Source organism: Aspergillus melleus (genome assembly GCF_016097325.1).
Source record: "Aspergillus melleus strain CBS 546.65 chromosome Unknown contig1, whole genome shotgun sequence".
NCBI lineage: Eukaryota > Fungi > Ascomycota > Eurotiomycetes > Eurotiales > Aspergillaceae > Aspergillus > Aspergillus melleus.
Genome location: NW_025763370.1, coordinates 703,266 through 715,295, shown reverse-complemented (window position 1 = coordinate 715,295; position 12,030 = coordinate 703,266). Strand labels below are relative to the sequence as shown.

The 12,030-nt window shown below is 48.7% G+C and overlaps 5 protein-coding genes across 5 annotated transcripts; 2 read left to right on the top strand and 3 right to left on the bottom strand.

Moving 5' to 3' along the window:
• Nucleotides 1-406: 406 nt before the first annotated feature.
• Nucleotides 407-889, bottom strand: LDX57_000293 (uncharacterized protein; the record flags this gene model as incomplete). Its single annotated transcript, XM_046081941.1, has 1 exon — nt 407-889. The coding sequence occupies one exon, from the start codon at nt 887-889 to the stop codon at nt 407-409; it is 483 nt and encodes a 160-aa protein (XP_045937897.1).
• A 216-nt stretch (nt 890-1,105) lies between these two features.
• Nucleotides 1,106-2,587, bottom strand: LDX57_000292 (oxidoreductase, short-chain dehydrogenase/reductase family). The gene is made up of 3 exons (XM_046081940.1): nt 1,844-2,587; nt 1,544-1,788; nt 1,106-1,478 (listed from the first exon to the last, which is right to left on the bottom strand). Exons 1-3 carry the CDS (start codon nt 2,230-2,232, stop codon nt 1,291-1,293), a joined length of 822 nt encoding a protein of 273 aa, XP_045937896.1. The 5' UTR covers nt 2,233-2,587; the 3' UTR covers nt 1,106-1,290.
• Nucleotides 2,588-3,826: 1,239 nt separating this feature from the next.
• On the top strand, nt 3,827-4,923 carry LDX57_000291 (class I SAM-dependent methyltransferase; the record flags this gene model as incomplete). The annotated part of the gene is made up of 1 exon (XM_046081939.1): nt 3,827-4,923. The coding sequence occupies one exon, from the start codon at nt 3,827-3,829 to the stop codon at nt 4,649-4,651; it is 825 nt and encodes a 274-aa protein (XP_045937895.1). The 3' UTR covers nt 4,652-4,923.
• Nucleotides 4,924-7,475: 2,552 nt separating this feature from the next.
• On the top strand, nt 7,476-10,124 carry LDX57_000290 (uncharacterized protein; the record flags this gene model as incomplete). Its single annotated transcript, XM_046081938.1, has 1 exon — nt 7,476-10,124. One exon carries the CDS (start codon nt 7,476-7,478, stop codon nt 10,122-10,124), a length of 2,649 nt encoding a protein of 882 aa, XP_045937894.1.
• A 152-nt stretch (nt 10,125-10,276) lies between these two features.
• On the bottom strand, nt 10,277-11,559 carry LDX57_000289 (uncharacterized protein; the record flags this gene model as incomplete). Its single annotated transcript, XM_046081937.1, has 5 exons — nt 10,277-10,617; nt 10,675-10,742; nt 10,796-11,243; nt 11,311-11,347; nt 11,407-11,559. 5 exons carry the CDS (start codon nt 11,557-11,559, stop codon nt 10,277-10,279), a joined length of 1,047 nt encoding a protein of 348 aa, XP_045937893.1.
• Between the last annotated feature and the right edge of the window lie 471 nt (nt 11,560-12,030).

Genomic DNA, 12,030 nt, shown 5'->3' with positions numbered 1-12,030 from the left:
GCGTCCCCACAAGTCTTCCATATTTCGAGCTCTCAAATATTCATCAGCATGATATCGCTTAGAATGTCTCGGCAATGCGATAGTGGTATCTGGACGCAAGTGTCGACGAGGGCAGTTCCCTCTCCTCAACATAGACATTAGCTATGTCTATGTAGTTGACACTCCGTCGGAACAAACGGATAGTCCAGGTGCATTCGACATGCCATCCCAATCTCGAGAACCGCGATAAACATTTAGGTGTAGATATCAATGGAAGACCGAAATCCCGTCCTCTCCCCTGCCTGTCAAGATCTTTAAAAGTTGAACGCAGCAATAATTGCAAAGCGGAGATTAATTGAACTGACAGGAAGGCCTAGCTAAACGCCATACACCTACGTTGTACAGATATCCAGGTCCGAAAGAGCAGTCACTTTGCGTCATGAACCGTCTCCTCGTCACCGCTTCCTTTCCACCATCGCCATATCGCCCGACAATAGAAGTATGTCTCCATGGTTCCGAAAATGCTCAACAGAACAATGACGAGTATCTTCATATTCCTACCCAGGCCTAGCGAGTCCAGATTCAGGGCGGGTAATTCCGGAGCGCTTTCGACAGGTTCTCTCTGCGCTGCAATCTTAGACTGCGCTTGAGAGGATGATGCATGTTGTTTATTTAGAAGAGTAGTTCGAGTCGAGAAAGGCTGACGAGCGAGATTCGGAAGCGTGAATTGCGCCCCGCGCCGGGTTAAGAGTGGTACATTCTTGCGGAGGCTTCGGGTGTATAGCTGAAGAGATCTAGACGCTAGCGACATGAACGTGGATATTCTTGGAGATTGAGGTGTTAGGTTGTTTTGCTGTGTTTTTGGATTGTGCTTAATTGATAGGAACACAGATGAGTGAGAGAATGGCATCCAGCAGATACCTTCTGAGTCATTCGGAATAGGCTGAGCGCGCGGTTTGTCCCGATGCAGCTGACCTTCTCGTGTTCCTTTTGCGCCGATCTTGGCCTAATATAGGCAACAGTCTACGGTTGCAAGATTCCAGCCATAGTGCCCCAGATGGAGCAGGTAAGGAACCAGAAAATCTTCATGATTAAAATGGCGACACCAGAAAGTCTTAAGGAGATGTGGTACAATGGTTGTTTGCCCTGGAAATGGGCGGGGGTTGCTGATAAGTAGTGTGAACTATATATGACGTCATTGGATTTAATATTCAAAAGCTCAAGCTCTACTTGGCTATAGGTGTTGCATCAATAATTGTCATTAGAGAAAAGTTTTCAGACATTATACAACAATAATAATAAGCGTAAAACCTATCCGTTAACCACTACTCCGCCATTGGGATGCAAACTCTGCCCTGAGATATAGCTGCTGTCCTGGCTAGCCAAGAACACAAAACAAGTAGCGATCTCACTTGGCTGGGCGGGTCGACCAATAGGGACGCCATGGAATTGGTCCATGGCCTCTGAAGTCATTGTCGCAGGAATAAGGGGAGTCCATACTAGCAGGGAAATAACATTAGCACTGGAGCTTCAACCGCTCTGAAAGAAAGACCGATATACATACCTGGACCTGGGCAGACTGCATTGACTCGAATGCCCTTGCCGATTACTTGGTTGGATAGCCCTCTTGTGAATGAGATGATGGCTCCCTTGGTGGATGTGTAGTCTAGCAGATCGGGGCGACCGATATACGCGTTGATGGAAGCACAGTTGATGATGGCCGAGCCATTGTGCAGGTGGGGAAGGGCGTATTTGGATAGGTAGAAGTACGGATGAATGTTCACATCGAAAGTATGTTCCCATTGATCCCTAGAGTTGTATCGTGTTAACAAAAGTATCGAAGTTCAAAGCGGAGTGGACATACTCAGTCAAATCATGGATATCCGGGATCATGTTCTGGTAAGCCGCGTTGTTGACCAGAATGTCAATCCCCCCAAGGGTTTTCAGAGCGTGGTCAACCACTTTTTGACAATTTTCCTTCTTTGTCAGGTCAGCTGCCAATAAGTGACATTGGCGACCCGCTTCTTCTACTCGCTTCTTGGTCTCCTGCGCATCCTTCTCCTCCTCGGGCAGGTACACAATCAAGCTCGAAGCTCCTTCAAGAGCGTATAGGATGGCAATAGCACGGCCAATTCCTGAGTCACCGCCCGTGATAATCGCTCTTTTGCCTTCTAGCTTGTTCGCCGACTTGTATGTCTGGTACCCGTTGTCTTCAGTGGGAATTTGTGTCGAGGTCGGCTTAGGCCCAGCCATCTGAGACTGGAGCCCGGGCTTTTGCTGGTGCTGGATGGGGACCTTGTGGCCTTGAAAAAAAAAATCATTAGCATTATGTTGAATTTAGTCAAGGTCAAGAAGTCTACTGGGAGACAATACCAGGCTGGAATTGGGACTGCGGTCCTTGGGCTGAGCGCTCAGTGTGTTCCTCCATTGTGATAAATTGACAATGAAAAGACGCAGATCAACGAGGTTTGATAATTCAAAAATTGATGAAAATCCTATCTGAAAATGGGTGGTCTGGACACTTAATTATAAAAGCTGTATACTTCACTTGGGGTATGACGTTAGCATGATGGCATCCCTATCAGACCCGGAACATGGCATCATAACCACCATCTCACCCTGACCTCATTCTTCTATAATTGCAACTTGCACAAGATAAACCAAGTCAACCCTGCAATACTTTATTTTCGTTTATTTCATATTGACAAATCTGGTTCGTGTCTGTGGTGTTTGGCCACTTCGCCCCACTAGGTCCGGCTTCATGCATCATCTCGAAGAAAAACAGCGTCCAAAAGGAACTGCCTCACTATCTTTGCGACCCTGGATTTGCCCGAAGTAATATGCATCGAAAATTATATTTTATTGCTAAAATGTGCCTGGGGCCTAGTTATTGCCAGACAGCGGTGCTTAATAGTAGCGTACATCTAGTGCTGGAGCAAAGAGCGGCAGAAAGAAAGCGGTCAACTCGCCCTAACATGTGGCATCTGGTGATAGTCATTTTGGAAATATTATTGATCGTTTCAGGCGAGATGTTACAATTCGCTCATTTGAGACATTTTACCAGTATGACGCTCCATACTATTAACTGAGCGAAGCGACCCATTTGCATAGTAGATGCGGTGAAATTTGACGCGATTCACTACCAAGTGTAGCATATATGTATCTTGATAGAATTAAAATCTAAGAATCGAAGCTCTAAATGACTAATGATCAGGTTCTGACATCCCTCTTTGGAAGCCACTGGCGAGACTAATACACTTTCAAACACATTCGGACGTTCTCTTCTCTCAAAGGTATTCTGCATTATGAGAACCACAACAGTCAACACCAAGATCTCTGTCGAAGGCGCAACCACTTTCGCAATACAATAACTGCTCTCACGGCTAGCCGTAGCACGCTATAATCTGTCTCCAATTCACAAGGACAGGCTGTGGAGGGGAATACCAGGGAAATAGGATGAATGTGTATGACGCAAAGCAGATTCTTGTGTATTGAGCATGTTGAGGATCTGAAGTATAAGGACTAAGATTAATATAAGGTTATGCTAGAACATGGAATTCACACCGTGTTCATCTGAAGAGGCTGCGATGTCCATCAAATTTAAGCCGAGGGAACGAAGAAGCCAGCCAGCCTCACAAAAGCTTATTCAAAGAGGTTTGCTCACTCGTGACGTAGGCGGACTAACCCGATATTCACTCGAATTCATCAACAATCTGAACAGCTATCTTGACGGACCTGACCTGTATCGGAATACATTGCTCCGAGACAGGATTCAAATACAAATAAATCCCGCGAACAATGGTTCTCACAATCACCCATTAACAAGACACCCCCGGATACTAGTAGAATGGCCCAATCTCACGCCAGTCTAATCCGATCAATCTACGACGAGCGGAGCAGCACATACGATGACTCATTCCATGGCATCTTGGCGGACGATTACATTCGTGTCGCTGAACCGAAAGAAGGAGAATATGTCCTTGACCTAGCATGCGGCACAGGCCTAGTGGCTTTACAGGCCTCCCAACGCGTCGGTAAATCGGGCCATGTCGTCGGTGTCGATATCAGCGATGGTATGTTAGAAGTTGGCTGTCGGAAGGCCGAGCGCCAGGGTCTCAATGTTCCTTTCATTCAGCATGATATCTCCGACCTGACTGGGCTGAAACTTCTCCCCGACGGCTCTCAGGGCTTCGACCTGATCACGTGTGCTGCGGCTTTGGTGCTTCTTCTTGATCCTCCGAAGGCGATCAAGCATTGGAGTACGTTGTTGAAACCAGGCGGACGGCTCGTCACCGATGTGGCGGCTAAGAATGTCAATGCTCCAAGTCGACTGTTTGCGCAGATTGGACGACAGCTTGACAAGACGCTGCAGTGGGATCAAAGTTGGGTGCAGTCAGAGGAATCTTTGGCAAAGCTGTTGCAGAATTCTGGGCTTCGCGTGGAGACTGTGTTCTCGACGCGATGTTACCAGACACGGGAATATACGACTCAGGAGGCGCCCGAGGCGTTTGAACACGCAGTTGCGAGCCCGATGTATAGGAACTTTGGAGAGCCTTCTGTTCGAGAAGAAGCAAAGAGACTATTTGTGGAGGCATTCAAACAGGAGGCGGGGGCTGAAGGGGTTTTGCTGGATGAGGCCAGGATGTATATGGCTGTCGCCTACAAGCTTTGATATTTAAAGGCAGTATACAAGATAGTAACTCTATTGTGCCGTAATCACTCTGTAGTATCCCATGAACGTATTAAACCAAATAATGCTGTAACGTATAAGGCGACCTTTGACTTGAATTTAATTCTCGAGCAGTACTAGGATGCTATCCTCGTCTCTGTATTCTCTTTAGAATGATTTTCCTACATATGTATTTCCTTTCATTCTTTAGCTCAGTGTGTGCTAGCCATATATATCTGGCATAGCAATTTCCCAGAGGAAAAGCAAATCATCTTGCTACTTGGACGAAATACCAAATTGTCTTCCTCCCACAAAAACTCAATTTTCTTTGTCCAATTATCAGTCCCGGCCTCGCCGATTGGTTGGATACTGCAAACTGGGGCCCTTTTAGCGCGGGGAAGAGCGGCAACCAACAGCATGAGAGATGCAGTCCGGGCCGAAGGCAGGAAACTAGATATGCAATATTTGAACGCTATCTCTGTAGAGAGTCTTGGAACTTTGCTAGTAGGTGGTGCGGTATGTTGGCTTCTCACGCCATATACCAATTGAACCATCCTTGATGGGTGGGTTGCCTACTCAACCACTCTAGCAACAAACCGGGTTAGTTGCCTTTCGTCGTGATAGACACAGTCTACTATGTATCCCTGCAGCCACAATTCTGAAAGTTGAAGAGCCCTACAAAGCGCGTTTGATGATCGCCATTGGGTTCCTTCTCGCAGGTCAGCACAGCAAATCCTTGAGCCGAGGAGAAAGGGAGACCGCGTCAGCATCACACACATAATATTTTAGGAAGGGAAATCCTATGCTGGGTCAATCTATGGGACATACTGCCAGTAACAACGCCAGCCAGATAACAATAAAAAATATTCACGTAATACTAAAGTTAGCTAAATGGGGCTGAACTTTGATTTTTGACACTAAACAACTGACAAGAGCTGCGTCTGGCTGCATCAGGTAGGACTTTAGTTAAAGCCTCTAGACTTGTTTCACGCTGGCGTTACACTTACACTAGTTCTGCCTATGGAACAGAAGACATAATTTATCGTTCAGCTATCCACTGGTAATAGTACAAACCTTGGATTGGTGTCTAAGCTTAATCTAGCAATCACTCGAGCAGGGGTGCATTGCTTCCGATGCATTGCAACGTCGGCTCGAAGAGAGAGGATCCCTACCGAGTACGTTTACTCCAAGCAAGACATATCGTATCTTCAATCGATTAAATGCTCATTGGAAGGACAAAAGTACATACGATGAATGTCGATCATCCCCAACCCCCGCTGTCAACGGTCCAACCCGCCAATGACCGTAAAACATAAACAATAATAGCATAAAGACCAGACCCGTTGCTGTTTGCTTCTCCGGCCCGTGGATCTACAAGATATCCCAATCGGGTTTGCTAACTACTCGGGTGCTCCACCCATCGGTCACTTTCCAGTCTCCCTCGGTGGCGACTGTTTCCAATATGCATCTATCACGCAGCAGACTCACACCAGAGAACCAGGCACTGAATCCTTTAAGTTATGTTGGAACCAATTGCAAAAATCGCGCAGAGCCTCTATTTAACTTACGATGTGGGATGGTCGATTGCGAGTATTCGTGTTCAAATACTCCATGCGCATTTATATAGCAGATTGGGAGCAGAATGTTAATTGACAGAGCGCATATTCTTTCCTGGGCAGTATCAACTCATTCCGACGATAAAATGGCACCTGCGAAGAATCACTCCTCCACTACTACTTTCAGCACCATCACGACAAGAAGTTCCGTCTCCACCGACCACGAACGCCATGGACTGAAGCTCGAAGGCGAGACTCTTTGCACCGATCTAGAGCACAAAACCTGGGCATCCCAAACCGAAGACCTCCCGCCTCGCTTGCCGCCATTACTGTATTCTAATCGAAACGCCCCTGAATTTTCCGCAGGCTGGCATTGTGTTACACGAAAATTGAGTCCCTCGTTCGGCTCAAAATTCCAAGCCATTGGTGCAGATAATGGCGTCTCCCACACTGCATTATATCTTACCGGGCTTAGCGTGATGATCTGCCGCATTTTGGAGATTGACGCCGAGTTCTGTATTGCGGTTGATGCTTCTAAGAAGGGAATGGTGCCGGTAAGGTTGCACCCAAAGCCCACTCAGAGTGTTCAATGTGCCCTGAAAGACACCGAAAAGTCGTTGCATAGAGCCTTGCATGATTGTATCTGTGGCCAGTCTAGAGGAAATGAGGCTTCGTTCTCGACGATTACATTCCGTCATGAAATTAGTGGTGCACGACCCGAGACTCTCGAGGCTGTGCATTTCAAAGGCGCAAATAAAGGGGGAACTGAAATTAATGTGAGCATAACAGAGTGGCATGTGGATGGATCGGTCACAGTCATTTTCCATGCTGTCAAGTCACTTTATACTCAGCATGATGCTGAGCTGTTGACCGACTGCTTTGTACATGTTGTTCAAGACATGGAAATGAATATCACAATGCCGTTAATTGAATGTGCTCTATACGACAGAATTGAAGCCAGGGAACACCTAGAAGTAGGTAGAGGTCAACCGGTCGATCATGCATGGCCACCGACACTCATTCACAAGATCGACGAAATTGTTGCATCACAGCCTGATGCGATTGCAATTGAAGATGACGCAGGAAACGGGTGGACCTATTCCCAGCTTTCCAACCGAGTTCAATCATTAGCACGGGCTCTTTTGGAAGAAGGCGTTGGGGCTGACTCGACAGTCGCCGTTTTCTGTGAACCAGGCCTTGATGCTATCAGCGCACTGTTAGCCATAACACGCATCGCTGCTATCTATGTTCCCCTGGACTTGAACCACCCCATGGAACGGCTTTCTCTGATTGTATATGACAGCAAGCCTCACGCTATCATTACCCATGCATTAACCAACAAGAGGATCAATAAGCTTCAGCATTCTGCCAGAGTGATAGATGTCACCAATCTACTCAGTACATTAGAGTCAGTGCCAGTCTCATGTACGTCTTCGGACGCCGCGGTCGTTCTCTACACAAGTGGTTCAACTGGTCGTCCAAAAGGGGTGCTCTTGAGTCATGGAAACTTCCTGGGCCAGGTTGCCTCCGTCAAAAGCAAATACGGTCTCGATAGGGAGCGTGTCCTGCAGCAGAGCTCCCTCGGATTTGACGTGTCTCTGCAGCAGACCTTTGTGGCCCTTACGACTGGAGGAACCTTGATTATAGCGACAAACGCGATTCGCCGTGAGCCAAACCAGCTGGCGGAGCTTATGAGAGTGACAAGAGCCACCTTTACATTGGGCGTGCCTTCCGAGTATGCTATTCTGCTTCGTTATGGAGAGTGTCACTTACAACAATGCCCGGATTGGCGATATGCTGTATGTGGAGGTGAGCGTATGACGGTCTCGCTTAAGCGCGCCTTTCGGAAACTGGGGAAGACAGGACCAATCCTCTTGAGTTGCTACGGTCCCACGGAAGTCTCGCTGGCTTCAACATATGGCGTTCTTTCATATACCGACCCCGCGGCTGGATCAGAAGACGAGAATAGCCCTGTGGGGTTTACGCTGCCCAATTATGCCGTCTATATTCTAGACAAAGACCGGAACCCTGTCCCAACAGGCTTTCCAGGAGAGGTATACGTTTCCGGCGTCGGCGTCGCAATGGGGTACTTGAACGACAAGGCCCGCACAGATGAGCGGTTTTTGCCGGATCCTTTTGATCGCGAGGGAAAGAGCCGAATGTACCGCACTGGGGATCGAGGACGTCTTCTACCCGATGGATCACTTGCTTTTCTGGGTCGAATGGAAGGTGACTTTCAGATTAAGCTCCGCGGAATACGGATTGAACTGGACGAGATTGCAAGCGCCATCGTTACTGCATCGAAAGGCGTGCTCCGGCAGGCAGCCGTCGTTCTTCGTGGAACAGACAATAAATACCTTCTTGCGTTTGTCGTATTCGTGGAGAGCTGGCGCGAGAGTAGAGAGCGTTATCTAGCGACACTTCTGGAAAGCCTTCCGTTTGCGCCATCAATGAAACCTGCTCAGCTCATCCCGCTGGATAGGCTTCCTACCAATGTCAACGGCAAACTGGATCGGCGAGTGCTAGATACTTTGGTCATCCCGGATACTGAGGTTGACAGTACCCGATCCTTGAAACGGGGTCTCAATGATGCTGAGAACAGGCTGATCAGGGTGTGGAAGACGGTCCTGGCTGAATCCAGCTGCACAGATGCATTCGATATTGGACCCGACTCCGATTTCTTCCAGGTCGGTGGGAACTCACTCCTGCTTGTGAGACTACAGGCTGTCATTGCCCAGAAATTCGATATTATAATTCCCATCAGAGAGTTGTTCCAAATTAGTGTGCTACGACACATGAGTGCACGTCTTACTTTGACAAAGGCCCAAGCGAAAGAGATAGATTGGAACGAAGAGGTCGAAACGCATCTGAACCATTTAAACGATGCTCTTCCACACATGATTATTAACTCCCTTCCGGCGCAGAAGGGATCGCAAGTTCTCCTGACGGGCGCAACTGGGTTCCTGGGCAGATATATCCTCGGTAACTTGGTTGACGACCCCACAGTTCACGTTATCCATTGCATTGCAGTCCGTCAACACAACATCTCATCAAAGGGGACCGTGTGCGGGATATCGTCCCCAAAGATTCAGATCTGGCCAGGTGACCTGTCCAAGCCCTACCTAGGCCTCATGGTTTCCACATTTGCACGTCTGGCGCAATCTATCGGTTTAATCATCCACAACGGAGCAGATGTATCTTTCCTCAAGTCTTACAACAGTCTCCGTGCGCCAAATGTTCGATCAACCGTCGAACTAGGAAGAATGGCCCTGGTCAGAGGTGTTCCTCTGCATTATATCTCATCCGGCGGGGTCATGCGTCTTGCTCCTCCCAGCTCATGCTCTACTCCAGGATCTGAGAATCACGATCGATCTGGCTATTATTCCGGCTCAGAAAGCAGCACTGAGGGCTCTGCTGACAGCTCAATCTGCCATCCACCGACCAATGGCTCAGACGGCTACATTTCCAGTAAATGGGCCAGTGAGGAAATATTGATGCGAGGGCGCTCACTAGGTCTGCGATCACATATCCACAGGCCCACAACGCTGGTTGGGAAAGGTGTGCCCAGTACTGATCTTTTGGATAACGTCCTGCATTTCTCTCGCCTTTTGAAAGCCGTTCCGCAGTTTGATAGCTTTGACGGGGTTATCGACATGATTTCTGTCGAGGATGTCGCTAGAAATATTGTATTATCCACACGAAAGGAAGCGGATACTGGAATGTCTCACTATTCTGGAACCCAGGTGCCTCTTTCCGACCTGGCTGAATGCATCTCCGAGACTGCGGAGCCGTTGAAGTCGCTGGAAATGAGCGAATGGGTTCACCAAGCTACCGCTGTCGGTCTTGATTCTCAAGTCGCGTCAATCTTGCTCACGGAGGGGGGTCGACAGGGCCATGGGCTCATCATACCGCAACCATAAGACGCTTTCGCAATCAAACAATGGATCAATAAGCGTTACTCCCTACGATAAGACCCAATATATACAAGATCGCATTATACCCTAGTCCTATAGTGTACAGCCAGCTTCTTCCCGTACTTCAATTTTGAGAAATGACAAACCATAGTCTCTCCCTACCGATATTCATGTAACTCAATACTCTGCCTAACGCGAATCCCCTCAATCCCCGCCTCACTCTCATGATCATCTGACACCCCCGCTTGCACCGTTGTCTGGTTCAACGCTTTCATGGATCCCGCGTCATCGAGGCGCGCGAAGAGTCGTGGATCAACAGAATGCGTCGAGCCCTTGGGGTATCCCGAGGCTGATTTCGTCTTAGTTCGAGTTGCTGAGCTGAGGGAGAGTTTTCGGGGGAGGAGATACGAGAGGACGGGACGGAGAGTTGGTAGGCAGGCGCAGATGACTGCGACGGAGGGTTCGACCACGGTCCAGATTAGGGCGTCGAGGTATACCCCTTGGTTTGGAGGATTAGTTTGAAGCTGAGGGTTGGAAGGGGAAGGGAGGAACAAACATGTTAGATCGGGGTCGTCGACGTGGAGGATTGAGACGAGGAGACGCATCAATGCCGTTACGCAGGCGCTATTCGGGTGTTAGTATTCATGAAAGGATACGGCGGATATAGGAACGCATACAAAGAACCCAATAGAAAGATAAACGTCAACGCAACCTTCTGCGTCCCCGTCAAGGTCAACCGCCAAATCATATGCACGGGCAACACGAGGATGAACACGTCGAGCACGATGTTCACCACCGCGTATCCGATATCATAATCCAGAAGACTCATGCATTTCCTGCCAGGTAGGTCCGTGAGCCAGTAGCCCTGGACCGGAACGCAGGTGAAAATGCCCGATATGCACATGCCAATCCACCAGGCGATGTTAATACAGACGAGCCAAAATACGACGCGACGGAAAAGTGAGGTGTCGAAGATGCGTCGGTAGAGAAGCAGAAGGGAGATTTTGATCGTGGGCCCCGTCGCGATGTAGATCTGGTTGAATGCGTAGAGTGTCTTCCAGAATTTGACGTAGGGGAAAGTGTCTTGAATGGGTTCGAGGTGTTTGCCTATGCCGTATTCAACGCCTGGTTTTGTATTGACTGCGTTAGCTGGAATGGTGAAGGGGTAGAGGAAACGGAGAAGCTGGCATACATAGGGTTGCGCAGACTGCACATCCCCAGGTGAGGATCTATTTGGTTCGTCACTATGAGCGCCGGTTTCCGGATTCTTCGGCCGAGTCGCACTCACCAATCCCGCGATCACCATGAAGTCGTCCATCAGCCATGGCTGATTTTTGATACGCCGAGATATGAGCCTGCCCACGACAGCTAACGTAGCCACCGTCGCAACGGGGAAAACGCTGCTGATGAGGACAGGACCACGGTTGGCGTGCAGGTCCATGATTGCTGTCTTCACTCCGGAGCTACGCACATAGTAAATAAAAATAGAGGGTCAGGCAAATTGCAACTGCAGGCTGAATAGGCTGGCATTTGCAGGGCTACAGATTTTAGCTGAAAGCCCCCGGTCGGAAATTACGTAGAATCGGCAGTGACATGACAAGGATGCTTCGTACTATGATAGCCAGTGAACCGGGGGGTTAGGCCAAAAGGTTCTACAGAATAAAGGGGAAACAGGAGGACAAGACTGCGATATTACATGGAATCGACCAAAGGAACGAAAATCCTGCACAGGATTGCAATCTGGCAGGGAAGTTCATCCTCTCCTGTCTCTTTTCCTCCGTCGAATCGGCCGGAATCCATTCCTCACAGCAGGATGACACCCCGGTCGTGCTATCGGTCAGGATTCTAAGCACAGCTCCGAAGGGGGCAATGCGGACCACAGCCAAGAGAAGTGATGTTTCAGCGCCGATGG